The following is an 18,340-nucleotide window of genomic DNA, read 5'->3' on the forward strand; positions in this document are numbered from 1 at the left end:
CTCATGTGGTTGCGTCTTCTCTAAGGCAACCACTAACTTTTTTTCACACGATACTGGTTACTTACTGTTACTAATTCTATATCATAGGGTCATACACACGTAATCTTTTGATTCTTCTCTTTACTAAATATTACTAAAATTTAACGAGTGTCTTTTCTATTTGTTCTTACTGTTAAATTCTACTTTATAACTTTATCTTAAAACTTTTTATTAAAACTCAACTTTTTTTTTTTTTCTTTTAACTGATCGATAGATGTTTCAAGTCATGCAATAACTATTTAAAAACATGGGCTCATCATATCACATCAAATTAACATTTCTTTTTTTTTTTTCTACTATACAAATACTAATACATAGTTTTCATGAAAAATATTTTTACTACTTTGAAGTTAGTTTACTTACAGCACTTACTTAACCCTCATTAATACCCTAAAAAACGCAAGTCGCAGTCGTTGTCACTTGTCAGAAAATTATTGCGTTACCAGTTAAGGTTTAATCCATCAAAAAAACCTCTACTTCATATCTAACCTCTTTGAATCCTCTTATCTATGAAACTTATACCAGTCTCAGTTGGGGTTTACTAATAAAACAATTATTACCCTAGTTTACATTGACTACTCTTAACCCCCCTACTCACTGTACACTCTTTCTCTCTTTCAAAATTTATCCCTTGACAAGTTTGATCGAACGAGGTGTGATCAAGGGTTCAATCGATCAGACCCTAATTTGATCAAAACACTCTGACAATATTTTCCGCACCCAAAATCACACCAAACCCTAGCTTTTATCTTCCTTCATTACACCACACACCAAGCACAACCTAAAACACCACCCCTCATGACCAACGACTTCATTTTTACCATCAAAACACTTCCCTTGCTTCCAACCACTCTAAATTGGCACTCTGAGAAGCTAATCAAGCGGCTGGACTGCGGTAGAGAACTTGGTGCGTGGCAGAGGCAGCGGCGCCTAGGCGCATAGGAATCACGCGCTGATGGTTGAGTGGTTAAGGACACATGGCTACTCAGGTAGTGGCGTTCGCGGCGGATATGAAATCGTCGGAGGAAGAGTTGTTGAACAGAGGTCCTGCCGACATAATTGAACGACGGTGGCGGCCTATGGCGAAATGGCGAAGACTCTGGGCTGTGTGTGTGAGAGCATGAAAACTTTGATGAAGCTGTACTCTGCAGCTCTGAAACAGTCGTCTTAATTCACTACTATTATCATCATTAATACACTACTATTTTCATCAGAACCATAGTTCAACATAACCAAAAACCGTTCCTCTTGCTACCCCAAAAAAACATCATAGCATCTCAATTAACATGTGAACTATTGTTGTAGGAGACAGGCACATGGTAAGGACCACAATGTACAACAACTCTGTAGTGAGTACATATCTCACCTTTGTAATAATTGATGATAGATTAGAGCTTTTATGATCAGATTTTTCATTTTTATCTAAACTACAATTGTAATTAATAGAGTTCGTCAGTTAGGTTTTAGTGTTGGTAAATTCAACGTCAAAATGTGTTGAGTTGTAAGGTTTAAGTTTGGGATTGACGTCGGATCTAAAGTATGGTTTAAATATTGGTTAAAATTGAAGAACAGAAGTTCTTGATTGCAACCTCGATTGTATAGTGTTCGATCAAGATAGTCTTTTAATTTTCAATTTAATTTTAGTAAGTATTGGAATTGAAGTCTTGAGTTCAAACCTTAACTCTACAATTTACCCTCAATTTTCAACCAATATATATATATATATATATATATAGAGAGAGAGAGAGAGAGAGAGAGTAATCCTACAATTATCCCCCATTGCTGACGTGTCCCAACCAATCTTTGATTTTTTTTTTTAAAATAATAAGTATTGATCTAAGATTTTGTTAGGATTGTCACATTAGTATTATAGAAAATAAAATATAACTTCTGACGTTACTTATAAAAACAATAATACTTGAGGTGATGTTTGGCTCCCCACATGAATATATCAGATGTTAAAGTATACATTATATAATTAAATTCATGAGAGAATTAGTATTATAATATTAATAAATGATTAAATCAATTATTTTTTTCTCAATTTAAACTTTTAAAATAAATAATCATATTCACTATAATGTTTGAAAAAAATACTTCTTTGACTGTACTTAGCTTGCTTTTATGAGTCAAGCCCTTAAATAGTACTCTTGAGCTTGACTTGTTTGCTAAACAGTCGAGTGTTGGCAATTACTGTACTTTCAAAGGGTGATGTGAAATAACAATTTTTGTTTGCTAGACACGTGGATTTAGTGGTCAAAATATAGGGAGAAATTGTGAACTTGAACATGCACCGGTATTTTCCTTGAACATTCAATGAATCAATGTGGAACTTTAAATAAATGTGTTTGGTACGAGGATGATATAGACAAGATTGTTGTAAAGGAGCTAGCTGGACCACTTGATATTATAATCGAGTGCATTAATTAAATTATATATGTGTAATGAATCAGAATAATGGTATAAGTCTTTTTAAAGTTCTTTTATAGTCATTCAAAATGTGATGTAACTTTTAAAATTACCGTTAAATTTGAAATGTAATTTATTAACTTTTAATCTATTAGTAATTTTAAAAGCCACATCACATTTAGGATGACTCTAGGAGAATTCTAAAAAAGCTTATAACATTAATCCCATGGGACTTCAGGAAAGGATTAATCCCATAGGGTTTTTTTTTTTTTTTTTTTAAGGAATCCCATAGGGTTTTTTAAGTGACTTACCTAACTCTGTTTATAGGATTAGTAGTCCCATGAGAATAGATTATTTTCAAAAATTGAGTGTTACTAAATAAAAGGAATAGCTATATCTAAGATTAGCTATTCAAATCCAATGATCTATTTCACAAATCAACCTGGGCCTTCCTCTCGTGCGACTTAGGGTTGATGCACTTCTCTTAGGCATTTAGGCCCTATTGTGATTGTGCGACATGCCAAAACTAACTGGGACGACACATCTAGGCATAAGTAATGTTATAAGATTTTCGTGTTATTTTTGTGTTTTTTTTAAAATGATATGACTCCTAAGATCACCATTAGATTTGTGATTAATCAATATTAAATTTTAATCAAATGATAATTTTAAAAGTCACCTCATTTTTTTGAATAAACACAAAAATGATTCAAGAAGAAGTAAAATTACTCATATGTTTGATCTTGATTGTGCTAACGTTATAGGTTGCATATGCCATGATTATGCTGACGTCGTGGGTGGCTCACCAAAGGATAGAATCCTATGTCGTAACTTACACCCTCATGTGGTGGTTGCGTCTTCTTTCAGGCAACCACTAACCTTTCACACGATACTGGTTACTTACTGATTCTATGTCATAGGGTCAAACACACTTGCTCGATCTTTTGATTGTTCTCTTTACTATATATTACTAAAATTTAACGAGTGTTTTTTCTATTTGTTCTTACCGTTAAATTCTACTTTCTAACTTCAACTTAAAACTCGTTATTAAAACTCTCAACTTTTCTTTTTCTTTTTTCTTTTTTCTTTTTTCTTATTTTTTTATAAAACTGAATAGATGTTTCAAGTCATGCAATAACTATTTAAAAGCATGGGCTCATATCACATTAAATTAACATTTCATTTTTTTTTTCTACTATACAAATACTAATAAATAGTTTTCATGAAAAATAATTTTACTGCGTTGAAGGTAGTTTACTTGCCGCACTTACTTAACCCTCATTAATGAAGAAATTCGTGGGCTTAACTCATTTCATAAAACCGGTTCAATAAGAGAGGCTTGTTCATTCCTTATAAATATGCTCAAGATCTTGTCTACAGGTAATGTGAAATTATTCCTCAACATCCTCCCCCACATGCAAGCCAGTATTTTTTCAGGTCCTTGTCACGGGGTAAGTAGTGTAAGCCGCATTTGTCCTGTGTTAGGCTCTGATACTATGTTAAATCACCAGTTATCTCAAAAGCTTAAGCTAATTGGAGGTGAATTTAATCATTTAATCATTACTTTAACAATTAATATCCTAAAAAATGCATGTCGCTTCGTTGTCTGAAAATTATTGCGTTACTAGTTAAGGTTTAATCCATCAAACCCTAAACCTCTACTTCATATCTAACCTCTCTGAATCCTCTTATGAAACTTATCCCACTCTCTGTTGGGGTTTACTCATAAAACTTGACTACTCTTTACATTGACTACTCTTTAAATTATTACCCACTTTACATTGACTACTCTTTAACCCTACTCAATGTACACTCTTTCTCTCTTTCAAAAATTTTCCCCCAACAAATTTCATTGAACGAGGTGTGCTCAAGGGTTCAATCAAGCCATTTTGTGACATGTTCGATTGATCAAACCCTAATTTGATCAAAACACTGACAATATCTTCTTGCGCCCAAAAACACACCAAACCCTAGCTTTTGTCTTCCTTCATTACACCACACACCAAGCACAACCTAAAACACTGCCCCTCATGGCCAACCACTTCAATTTTACCATCAAAACACTTCCCTTGCATCCAACCACTCTGACTTGGCACTTTGAGAAGTTGACACGTGACTGGACTGCAGTAGAGAACTTGGCGCGTGTAGTGCACACACGATAGAGGTGGTGGCGCCTGGGTGCATAGGAATCACACGCTAATGGTTGAGCGGCGCATGAGGGCGCATGGCGGCTTGGACAATGACGTTTGCGGTGGATCTGGAGTCACCAGACGAAGAGCTGCCAAATAGAGGTCCTACGGACGTAATTGAATGACGGTGGTGGCCTATGGTGGAACGGCAGAGACTCTAGGCAGCGTGTGTGGGAGAGTGAAAACTCTAATGAAGTTGTACTCAGTGGCTCTAAAATGGTTGTCTTCTGAGGTTTCGAGCGGTGTTGTCACCTGCTAGAAACTGTGAGGAGAAGGCGGAGAACCGATACGGACAAAGAGGTGGATTCGCCAAAAAACACTAGCTATGCCAAAAAAATAAATAAATAAATAAAAGACAGGAGTTCGGAAAGAAAGAGAACAGGTTTAAAAGGTGATTTAGAAACTATGTTTTAGTACCATATTGAAAATAATATTGTATATTGAATCACATAGAATACTGCACAAAAGGGGCCTATATATATATGCCAATAATACAGACACTACATATACATAATACATGTGAGACAACACTACATATAATCTAACAAATACAATCTCCAAAACTTAAAACGTAACACACCGACATCATTAATACACTACTATTATCATCACAACCATAGTTCAACATAACCAAAAACCATTCTTCTTGCTACCCAAACAAAACATCATAACATCTCAATTAACATAAAAAAAGCTCTAAATAGGATCGAAAACCACAACACTATAATGAAGTCTCCTAACAAACATTACCTCATCAAGAACAACACCCACTTAAAACTCCTTCAAAACACCAAAACTAAAATCAAGCAAATGTATACAAAATGGCATTTTCTCTTCTTGAAAACATTTTTTTTTTTTTGTTTGGTTTGTAGTGATTAATGTGCATGGTGACTTTGACAAAGGTTGGTGTGAGTGCATGGGAGAAACTAGAAAGGATGGTATTTGAAATTGAGAAATGCTAGCGGTCAATAAATTTTTTATATTTTGTCCATATTCTCTTACAATCAACTATTAAATTTGTAAACTTATGTGGAATCCACATAAGTCAATGGTGGACCCCACAAATCTAATTGTTGATCTATTAAAAATATAGGAGAATATGAACCAAATATGGATGTTCACGTGGAGGGAAGGTTTAAAGAGAGAAATTCTGGCCGAAAAATATATTACGCCTTAAAAAAGGAAAAAAATAATCATGGAAAATAATAGGGTACGTATATTACGATTGAAAATGTTTTATAGTTGACTGAAATTTTCAAGCCTAATTAACCAAAAACCATAAAATGCTGAAAATATTTTGAACCTAAATCATTAATTGAATTATTTAATAAAAAAAGGTTGAAGCCAAAAATCGCATAATATCAATACGTTGGAAGAATAGAAAGAGCGGGCAGAAAAAGCCCCTGTGAGTGGGGGCATAATTGTAAATCAACATCACGGAATTCTAATTCAAACTCAAATGGCCGTTGCAAGACTCCAACGGCTATATATAATCAAGAAAATTCCACGAAACTGGTTCAACCTCTGTGTTTGAGAGAATTTTAGCGCGCCCGGTTTCTACTCTTCAAGAAAATCCCTGAAATTGATAATCAAGAAAAGCCTTTCATTAATCTTTGTGTTCTAGAGAATTGAAGCGCACTTTGTTCCAAGCACCGATCGAGCCAGCTCTCATGGCCGACTATAATAGCCACGCGGCGGACCCTACGAACCTCGTCATGGGGCGATTCTTCAAAGCGCCCTCCAGCCGCAAGACCCAGTCCTCCACGGCCCCGAAAACTCCGTCCAATAACCTCGCCGTGGGCCTTGTCAAGATTCTAAGAAAAAGGCGGAAGGGGCCCAGGGAAATGGCGTCGAACCATCGCGCCGCCCAAAGGCAGAACCCTGATCAAGAACGGAATCTCGGCTCGGTGGAGCGGACGGGTCCATATCTGGGCGCAGACCCAACTCAGATCCGATGGTGGACTGCGCCAAACCGAGTCGATGTGGACCCAACTCAGATCCAATGGTGGACTGCGCCGAACAGAGTATCTACCAGATCGGGCACGCGAGGAAGTGGGTTTTGGGCCTCTTCGGGCTTAGGAGTCCCTGTGCTTCTAATCTTGGTGATCGTTTCCGTCCTCGTAGGTATATCTTCGCGTTTTTCAAATGGGTTGAGTGCGAAATCCCTTGCAGTTGCAGGATCACAAACGGGTTGGGCACTCCGGGCAATCCCGCTGGTCCTCACCCTAATCTTGCATTGCTTGTCATCATCGGAAATCTCCAAAACCAAGTCCGAGATCTTGGTTCAAGTGTTTCAAGCATTGAGCGCTTCTCTTTCAAGAAAGTGTCGTTAACGCCTTGGGCTCTTTCCAATCGGAGTTGAGGATCCGCTGGTATTGCGCTTCTCTTTCAAGATGGTTTGTCCAATCATCTACTTTATTTTTTCTTTCAATTTTGACGACCTGTCAAATTATCGGCAGTACATCGGAGTTTTGTTTTCTTTTGTGTATTCTGTCTTGAAGTAATTTTCTCATGGCTTCCATGTAAATTTCTAGTTCATTAGGTTCAATTAATTTTTTCCACATTTGTTTTGATATATAAATATATACAAGAAATTCATGGTCTTATGTGGGCATGGAGAAAGTGGACGAATTTTTAAAGATTTTCTATGTGTATTTTAGTTTTATTGGGTTCAATTTTGAGGTTTCGTTCCTGCCAATTGATGTTTCATTCTTTGGGTGTGTTTTGTTTAGTCCATTCTTGTCCCCCTTGGGTGGAATGGTAAAAGTCAATGTCAATATTGATCTTAATATGTGACGCTAGTGCAGGGCTTTTGCCTTTTGATTATACCTATGAATCTTCATTCTGGAAGAGAATGAAGATTCATAGGTTTGTCTTAAAGCTGGGACATGGATGGATGTCTTTGTTGGGAGTATCATCTTGTTGAATTAGGGTAATTGTGGGGATTTTGGAGATGCCGAGCGGGTGTTCTATGAAATGCCTGAATGGTATATCGTGCAATAGAGGAAGATAATTAGGGTGTTTTTCTGTGAGTTGGAGTTAGACAGAGATGAATTTGAGATGTAGGCTTGAGTGGAATTTGGTTAGTGTTTTATGTTTTTGTGCTTTTCATAGTCCGGTTTTTTTTTTTTTTTTTTTTTAATTATGGCGGTATGGTTTACATTTCACACGACTTCTGTTAGGAAATTAATGGAAAATCTTACGGAGTAATCTGATTGAAAAAGCATTCAATTATTATTGAAAAGATTAGAAACTGAAAGGAACTTTCGAAAACGGGCCAAAACTCAAGAAGTAAATTGTATTTTTTTTTCCTATTAATATTTACATATGCATTTACCCTCTTTTTTTTTTTAATGTATTATAAAAATATTTTATTACAAAAAATAGAATCTCAAGTATACAGGAAGTGAATAATATATACACATAAATATACCGATCATTCATGTATCTGTACGAATGCATGTAACTACTGGCTAGCATCTATACAGAGAAAAAAAAAAAATGGCAAGCAAATCAGCACCGTCCATTCCAATTGTATGGTTTACAGCATCTCCTAAACCAGTCCCGAGTAGCTACTCTTTTGCCATTGTCTTTAAAAGTCGAGAACACAATGCTTTTCTCGTAGAGACACTTCACGTGCTTTTGAAGCTAAATGAGAGAATGAAATTGCCTATTGCTTCCTTCATCAGATTCTGTAACTTGGTAAATAATAATAATAATAATACTAATAATATAAATAATTACAAAAGGAAGAAATAAAGCGGCCAAATAAGTCCCTTTGATGTTGTGAACCAAGCTAGCTAGGCTCTACCTGCCAAAAGAGAACCCCCCAAAGAATCGCAATCCTTTTTCACTTTTGATCAAACCCAAGCACTGTCAAATGATCAGTGGATGGCACGTCTCTTTACAACAAGATTTCCAAATTAACAAAAGAATGTGAAAATTAGCCCAAAATCAGAAGGCTTGAAACCAATTAAGGAGAAAAGAATTAAGGAGAAAAACAATAATTGGGTCAAGGAATGAAAAAAAACTAATTCCAAGACGCATGTACAAAAATTTCAAACAGATATGGAGCAAAGATCATCGAGGACTTGTCTGATGTTAGGCCTCTCATTTACAGGGAGAATACACCTGATTGATATTCCAAGCAATTCATCCATTGCTGTGGAAGGCTCTTCCCCACCTGAAATGTCTCTGTCAATACAGTCCATTCTCCGTCCTTCCTGATCGCATAGTCGAACCCAATCTGTAAGGTCAACAGCCCCAGACTGGCCTGATATTATGTCACCGGCACTTCTCCTGGTTAACAGTTCCATTAGAATCACCCCAAGTGCATACACATCTGCCTTGAATGATGGCACTGGTTTAACTGCAGAAGCAAGTTCTGGTGCACAGTATCCAAGTGCTCCCAGATTTAATATTTGCTCTGCAATGCCAGCTGACGTCATGAGGCGGTGAAGACCATAATCGGTAAGGCGAGCATTGTACTCGGGGCCTTCCAAGACTATATTTGTTGGTTTCAGGTTTCCATGTGGCAAGCCTCTATCATGAAGGAACAACAGGCAGCGGGCAACGTCCATGCCAACTTTTAGTCTTTGACTGAATGATAATGGGGAGTATCTCCGAGGTGTGGATTCTGCATGATATATATTGAAAAAAATACTTAATAACTAAGATAAAGCTCATTGCATGTCAAATACTCCTGCATACACAAGTGTACAAGCATGTGTAAATCAAGATGCCAGACTATTTTAGGTATGAAACCCAATTCTGTGTCCTAAAAAGCCCACTAGAAGGCCTTGTAGCATAGGGCACCTCAAAAACTAAAGCTTTCAGCCTGCCAACATATAGGATAATCAAACATTAGGAAAGTTGCTATTACCAGTGTTACACACGAAAACCAGCGCTTTGTTAACTACTAGACACTAGACAAGTTGCCGAGCATTTGACATGCCCTAGGATATTTTTGAAAATCATATGAGATACCATCCTACTGTAGACTAGCAACTTCTGCATCATTTTAACTATGATTGTCACTGCCAACCATTTACTTATTATCTGCCTGTACTAACCCTCTGGCTCCATGCGGAATTCGAGGCATGAGTCTCATGGAATGCACCGTGAACTGTGAGTGCAGTCCTACATGTATCAGATCAGAGTTACCAGATCCCTTTACCACCCTGCAAACTGTCGGATCATTGTGTCTGATTCATGGTACTCTGATGTTCCAATTCCCCAAAATTGACTATTCTAACATACTGTGTTTATAACTGTTCATCATTATCGGAGAAAGATGGGATATCCAGCTAAAACTTGGTAAAAGAAATTATAATATCTGGGGAAGATAAAGAAAAAAGAAAGGAGATAAGGACTTGCAATTGATTGATTTTATGTGTTTATAAATACATATGTACATACCTACCCATAAACCATAAAAACTTGTCCATATATACGTGCTTATTGCAAATTTAACTGAAGCGACCCAAATCAACACTCGATGCATACACAGTCCCAAATAGCAAACCAAGTTCTAGTCGTACCACCGGATTTAGAGGGATACCACGTCCCTGTCTCCATACCACGTTGTAGGTAACATTTTATTGGGCCAAGCTGAAGCTAGAATGCAAGGCAATGTAACTTCTACGAGAACCAGCATTCAGACAAGTCAACTCTTTTCTTACAAATACAAATTTAATAAAACCTAAGTTTCTTTTTTGAAAACTAAGATTTCCACCATAAACTGAATTATTCATCTGGAAGTAAAGCCAAAGTTTTACTGGAAACAATTCTCTCACAACTTCCTGCCTGTATCAGGTAACTAATCATATCTAAGGATTAGCAGGTAACAAATCCTAAAATCTTAAAATCCATGCAAAGTATCATCCAACAGGATCACTGCCTAGTTGTCTAAAACAAGATAATTCCAAACCATTATTCACTCAATATTTTTCCACATAAAAGGATATGCTAATCAAACGATCTAGAAATAGTATCATCTACAGCGATAGAATCGTTATCACCAAGAGATTATTCATTTACCGCTTATAATTACAAGTCTTTTTTAATTAAGGTCTCATACAGTAACCATTCCATTTTCTTATCGTTGTATAAATATAATTACATCATTGCCATAAAATTACGAAGTAAATTATCTAATGAAAGTGTGATGCTAAAGTCAATCAATAGCAACTTGTAAAGATGTAGGCAAGATAACATTTTTGAACTTCATAAAAGTGACCCACGGATCTTGGATCTAAAACATCATTATGGTATTACAAATTGGACTGCAACTACAATCTTTTAATCTCCCGCATAGGCTACCAAATAGTATGATATTTATCCCACAGATACTAAAACCCATGTTAGACTCAGTGCAAGCTTAATCAGACAACTATGACTTTGTGTACACTTAAAACGGTAAACTCAGCAGCTCACTTCCACTTTGATTAAGTCCACTAAGATAATAAATCCAACTATCTGTTTTGGCTAAATATAGAAGCTTAAGATGAAATAGAAAGGTAGGCAAAGTTAATATTTCTGCAACTTAAGAGAAGCTCTTTTGGGATGAAAAAAATAAATAAAAATCTGAATTTTAAATCAACCGTCTTTAAATCGGCTGAGATTTTAAGATGGCAAGTTTTTTTTCTAACTGGTATTTCTAACCATATAAACAAATGCATAGTCAGATACTATAATTTTTAATAAAAACTGCCCACTACAAGTTTATTCAAGAACAGTAACTAGTAAAGATATTTTAGAAGAGTTTCCCAAAACACCATTCATTATGGGACAATTGGTCAGATACAATGCCGTAAAGCTAGATGAGCAGTTTGATATCAAAAGGCAAAGCTCAGCTCTAGAATCCCATGTCAGGTTAATACATACACCTGCATTGACATAGACTCAAACATTCCTCCCAAGACTGACAAGAATATACCAGACAAAGCATACAACAGTCACTATGTGGCAAGACAATAATATATTCTTTAAACACGCCTGTACATGATACTGAAAGAATTGGAAATATGATCAAATAATTGCATGGACTTGACTGATATAAGACAATCACAAAGACAAACATCACAGATAAACCCATTACTGGGGGAAATTTTCAGGGCTCTTACCATAAAGATGTAGGGCCAAGCTATCTCCCCGTATATAATCCGCTAAAAGAAGCCTCTCTTGTTCTCTGGGCCCCCAATAGTATGCTTGTAATGGAACAAGGTGTGGATGCCTTATGGAGCCAATCCTTTTAACTTCTCTCGCAAATTCTTTCTTATGTTTTACAAGCCCCACCCGTAACCACTTCACAGTCAACATACGTCCACTATCTAGAGTAGCTTTATACAGGGTGCCATGGCTGCTTCTACCAAGTACTTCTGCCGGAGCACGAGATAACTCCTCAGCTGTGAATGCCAGTGAAGTATCCAGGAAGAACAATTCTCCAGCCAACCTATCTGGTGAATACACATCCAACAACACAGGTTGTTCAGACACCTCTATAAAACGGGGTGAGGAAGATAGCGGGGAACCTGGAGAGGATTTCCTTCCAGATGTTGCGTGATGATTATCTAGCACATTAGGATTCAGGGATGCTGAACTAGTGGCTACTCCCTCAGGTAAAACATGCTCAGCAGATTGAGTTGTCTGCCCAGGTAATGCCCTTGAATTTGAAGTCAGCAAGTGATCAGTCGAAAAACTCAAGGAAGTTGGTGGGGGTTGAACATCTCTCTGAGACTTAAAGAGGGAAGACCGGGAAAATCTTCCGAACTTTACATCTCTCCCTGTATTCTGATCACTAAATCCACTTCTTCCACGAAATTCTTTAAGATGTGCTTGGTGATAAGCCACTAAAACAAAAACAATCATCGCAGCAGCACCAATGGAAGCAAGAATGATTGCTAACCTAATACTCCCCTTAGAACTATGATGCTTCCCTCCATTAGAATTTGGATCTGTAACAGAATTTGATCCCGAAGAGCCACCAGGAATGTCGAGCTTTTCATTTCCAGGACGAAATGAAGACGTAGGAAACCTTCTCAAATTTTCAGGAACTTTGCCAGTTAGTTCATTATAAGACACATTGAATACATTTAAGCTGGATGGAAGCTTATCAGGTATTTCACCCACAAATTTGTTGTGAGATAGATCGAGGTACTCCAGCCTATTGAGTTTGTTCAGTGCACTTGGCATCTGCCCTGAAAATCCATTCCATGCTAGATTCAGTAATTTGAGACTTGCAATTTCACCTATGTCTGAAGACAAGGCACCTGTCAAGTTATTACCAGAGAGATCAAGATACTCCATCTGCTGCATATATGGAGTTTGAACTAATAATTCACTTGCATGTGAACCTGGAAGAGGAATTGGTCCTGAAAATTGATTTCCTGAGAGGTTCAGTCTTGTCAAGGTATCTGAAGTGAAGAAACTATCAGGAATTGGCCCACTGAGTTCATTTAAACTGAGGTCAACTAAGGACAAGCTACGAAGGGACCCCAGTGTCGAAGGCAAGGTACCAACTAGGGAATTATTTCTGAGAGTAAGAGTAGTTATTCTATCAAACTGAGACGTCATGTTTGGAAAGTTTCCCGACAGATTGTTTGAACTCAAATCAAGAACCTGTAGTGCAGACACCCAATTTTGCATAACGGATATGTCACCATTGATCATATTTCTGCTTAAGTCCATTATTACACAACTTTTCACAAAAATGGGCAAAGAGCCTGATAAACTATTTGAGGAAAGATTCAAAACATTCAAAGTTGTGGAGTTAATTCCGAGAACTGAACCTGTACACATAAAAATGGAGAATATCGATTATTTTTGGTACATGGTTGAGCATATATGCAGATAATGAGAACTATAAGGTTTACGACCACCTATTTCTAACAGGATGTAATGCCAATTTGTGACAAGTATGGAAGAAAGACATTTAATTAATACTATAAGCATCCACAAATATCAGAAAAGTGAAGAGTCAAAACATGATTACTCCAAGATGGAATACACATAAGAAAACCAAAACAAGTATATCCAACCTAGAAGCGACGATATAAGTTTTATATATACTATCCTAAAACAGTTACCAGTGCAAGAAGCTCAGCTGATATAGTGATGTAATCTTCTTCTTCTTCTTTTTCTGAGCTAGGGTGATGTATTCAATGGTGCAAGAATTTCCCCAAGACTCTAGGACATATCACCTGCTTTATGACTTGATTAATCACTGATAAGGGGTGAAGTTCAATAGCAGAAAACTGGACATTTTGATGCAGTGACAAGCATGCAAAAAGTCCCTTTTTTTCTAAACACATATGCTTAGTTTTTCTTTTTAGCTTGTTATATGATTATAAGTTTAAATTTTTTTTTCTAATGACGTTCGACAGATTTGGAAAGCAACCTCCGTATGCAATTTGGTGGGCTAGGGTTAGGAACTTAGGTGACACAACGAAGACGTTGGGGTTTACAGTGGTGGGGTAAGGGCTTAGGATTTATAGATTGATAACTGGTTGGATCTTACAGGTAGTTGATAGTCAATCCCTGCAACCCATCCTCTCTACTATAAGTAGGAAAGTGTAGCTCACCTTCATGTAGTTTAACATTTACACCTTGACAGACAGCTTCAAAGCCATATATATCTTCCTACTGCAAGCTTGACCTTTGGTGTGAAGCACATCTAAAACATGCTCATTGTTTGATATTGGCATCTAATCTTCATCTAAGGTTTTTTTTGCTTTAGAGTTACGAAAAGGAATTAGAGCCACAGTCCTACAGTGCAATTTTTCTTGAATCCATTGCAACTGTTTTTGAACTTAAATCTTATAAATGAACATGTGTTAATGCATTTAAGTTCTCTTGACCTCAAGTCAGGTGGTAAGAGGGTGGCTGTGTTCGGATAGGCCTTAGGTTTGAATCTTGTCCTTCAAAATGAAAGGTCTCCACCTAGAAATATCAGATCCAATAACAATGTTTGCAAACTTAAATTTGTGAATAGAAAGCTAAAAATTTTCACCAGAGACGAATTTGATAGTTACAAATTTGTAAAAAATTCTCATTTTGATAAGTGCAAATTTTTTTCAGAATTTACTACACCGAAAACAAAGGGCACTTTGTCTTTTATTCCATCTCTATTTCCTACCATGCAATGTTACTTGAAGAATCAGCTATGTTTACACCTAAACTGTTCAGGTTTACGCCACAACAGACAGAAGGACCTATACCCCTCAGCTTTCAACTCTGGATCACCATTAACACCGTCGACACTTTTGATATGGATATAATGTCTATCAAGACCCCAAAAACAGAAAAGCAAAGCAAACCATAAACGTAATGTTACTTCCAAAAACCTAAGGCTCTGGGTCCTGAGCTTAGGCAAAAAGGGTTGAGACTGATCTACACATCGACGTTACTTATGTCTGAGTCATACATAGCAATCTTACTTCGACAAATACGTTAAATGAAGAAAACTCCCGGTCTCCGTCATCTTAAATATCAATCTCATTACATTTTTTTTTTTCGAAAGCTTTTGCTCAAGCAATTGGTAATTGAACAAGGAGTAATTATTTACCTGTAAACCCATTGCCACTAAGATCCAATTCCTCCAACACAGAACTCTCCAGTAATTCCTCCGGTATTGACCCGAACAACTGATTACTCCCCAATCTTAAAACCCGCAAATTCAGCAACGACCCCAAAGAAGGTAGCTCTCCACTAATCTGATTATCTCCAAAATCTAAAACCTTCAAGTTCCGGAACAATTCGATGGATTCATTCTTGAAAAACCCACCATTCAATTTGTTGTGGGACAAATTCAAATGGTGAACTGTGTTGGCCAAGCTCGATATATTCTCTAAACTCAACGAAATCCCACCGGAAAAGTTGTTGTAACTCAAATCCACATACTCCACATTCCTCAACTCCGATAACACAATCGCAATGTCACCCCAGAGCTGGTTTCCATGCAAATCCAACGTCTTCAGCTGCTGCAAGTTTCGAATTCCGCTCGGAAACCCGCCTTCGAACTTGTTGACCGACAAATTGAGGTAATTCAGTCCCCACAAGTCGTTCATGCGGGCCGGGATCGGCCCGTAGAAGTTGTTATCGGATAGATCCAAATGCTGCAACGTGGGGATGGTCCCGAGCACCGGTTCGACCCGACCCGTGAAGTGGTTTCCGGAGATGCTGAGATTCTTGAGCATCTGGAGGCCGGTGAGAGTGTGGAACTTGACCTCGCCGTACAGGCCAAGGCGGTCGAGGACGATGCCGGTAACATTGCCGGAGACTTCGTCGCAGAAGACGCCGTTCCATTTGGGGCAGGCATTGGGGTCCTCACGCGAGACCCCGTTCGGGTCCCAGGACGTCGTGACTTTCCCAAGCGGGTCGTCCTGGATCCCTTTCTTGAATTCGAGCAGGGATCGAAGCTCCAAGTCGGAGATAGAGCTGACCAGCAGCGCTAGAGAGAGAATGTAGAGAGAGAAAGTGGTGAGAAGGAGTGAGAGATTCATTGGACCTCAATGTAGAAACCCCCCTAAAAATTCATCGAGACATAGAAACAGAGTGTGTGTGGGGAGTGAGAGTTCTCGAAACCCTAGAATCTCAAAGAGAGAGAGAGTGAGAGGACAGCTAGGGTTTTATGCATATAAGCATACGAGTTTTGGACGAGACGGAAATGGGTTTAGAGAGAGTAGTAGGCGACGGAAAAATCTGTTAAAAATGGCGGTTCTGTCAGGTGTAGAGCGTTGGTTGGTTGGGGTGAGTAACTACAGTCTGTAAAGGACAAAGCTCCCTCTCAGTCTCTCTCTCTCTCCCTGTTTCGCTCAGGCCCCCACTCACATGGCTTTTCACGGGGGGAATTTGACGCCGTTAACTGGTTCGGCCTCTTTTGTTCTCGTGCTTTTACCGGAGGTCAATCTCGCACATGGTTGGTTGTTAACAACAAATCTGCATTTCCTGGCCTGCACACTACTTATATTTTCTTGTTTCCACTTATCCATCATTATTTAATACCTCCAAATAAATATATAAATCTCAATATATATATATATATATATATATATATATATATTATCTGGTTTGTCAATGGTTTTTGAATATATTTTTCTATTTTAAAAATTAAAAATACTCTCCCCTTTTTTAAATCATTACCAAAAAAATTCAAAACCCATAAAAAAAAAAAAAAAAAAAAAAAATTACTTCACATTTTATATAGAAAAATATTAGGTGTTCTCCTAGTGTTTTCCTGGTATCCTCTCAACAGTAATATGACTTTCAAAACAAACACTTTTCAAATCCATTATCAATTTTTTTTTTTCTCTGTTTTATTCCTTGTCTCCTAGTTAAAAGTTCTTACAAATCTCATCAGTATTTTTTTTTTTTTTTTTTTTAACAGGAGTTTCGATTTGCATCTTATTGCCATAATTGGGTGTGACACTTAAATATATTTTTTTTTTATTTTTTTTTTTCAAAAAAGGTACGGTAGTACAGATTTGTTTTGACTTTTTGTATGCAGTATTAAAGTTAGGTAGTAAATAATAATATCACAAAAAAACAAAACAAAAAAAGTTAGGTAGGATGATAAAGTGTGTTTAAAAGTGTAATTTCAAATTAAATTATAAAAATATATATAGTCTTAAAATATAGAAAAGATTATGTTTTCAAATCGCATGAATGTGTTTTTTTTAAGCACGCTATTTGTAAAGACATACTGCAATTTCATAAACGTTTAGCTGCGTTTTTAAAAGTGGTGTTTTTTAATAGTACGTTGGAAAATTGCTACTTTTAAATTGCATGAATCAAAATAATTATGTATAGAATAATTTTGAAAGAGACATGTTAATATGGTTTTTGAGACATGTTGCTGCTATATATACATCATTTCTTGATTTTTCCCCTATTTTTCAAATTTTCAAAATTACTATTAGATCTGTAGAGCTTATGTGATTCTCATGTATGGGTTTAGAGATCCGGTGGTAATTTTAAATTTGACGAGAATGAGAAAAGGACTAGAGTAAGAATTGAGGAAAGTAATCATTTTCCTTGATTTTTTCTATCTGTCATCTCCCATCTAATATCCTACAAATTTAATGGTAGATTTGTAAGAATTAGACAAAAGAGAACAAATACAATGAAAAAGAATCATTTCTCGTTTTGAAAATATCCTCAAGGATTAAGTGGATCTCTCTCACAAATTCAATAATAAATTTGAGAAGTAGGATCAAAGAAGACCAATAGAGAAAAAAAAAAAAAAAAAAAAAAATCATTTCTCATTTTCAAAAGAGAAATGCTACCGTTTCTTCAAGTGTTCTCATGATTCTATATAAATATTATTTTATAAAAATAAAAACTTACCCCGTCAATTCCTCATTTTTTTTAAAAATAATAATAATAATAATATTCACCCTAAATTAAAAAAAAAAAAAAAAAAAAAAAACGGTAACACTCTTCTTTTAAAAATATCCTCTCAAAGGATTAAGGCAGGCAATGAATGATTTGTTTTCTTGATCTTCACTCAAGCTGTGATTAACAAATCGACGTCAATGATATTAAGCGTTACCGGCGGAGGGTGATGGTATAGTTGTACAAACAGACACGCAAGACAAATAAGGAAGGAATGTAGTGGAACACAGCTCAGCGAAGGAGAAATTAACGCCGTTTATTGGTCAATGCGTCAAGGGGAGGTGCATGTTAGCAATGGTGAGAGCCAAGTA

The 18,340-nt window shown here is 36.8% G+C and overlaps 1 protein-coding gene across 1 annotated transcript; it reads right to left on the bottom strand.

Annotated features, from left to right (window-relative positions):
• Positions 1-8,471: 8,471 nt before the first annotated feature.
• On the bottom strand, positions 8,472-16,365 carry LOC132165752 (probable inactive receptor kinase At5g10020). Its single transcript, XM_059576430.1, has 3 exons — positions 15,202-16,365; positions 11,762-13,426; positions 8,472-9,273 (listed from the first exon to the last, which is right to left on the bottom strand). Exons 1-3 carry the CDS (start codon positions 16,136-16,138, stop codon positions 8,696-8,698), a joined length of 3,180 nt encoding a protein of 1,059 aa, XP_059432413.1. The 5' UTR covers positions 16,139-16,365; the 3' UTR covers positions 8,472-8,695.
• Positions 16,366-18,340: the final 1,975 nt, after the last annotated feature.

This window comes from Corylus avellana, chromosome ca11 (genome assembly GCF_901000735.1).
Source record: "Corylus avellana chromosome ca11, CavTom2PMs-1.0".
Lineage (NCBI taxonomy): Eukaryota > Viridiplantae > Streptophyta > Magnoliopsida > Fagales > Betulaceae > Corylus > Corylus avellana.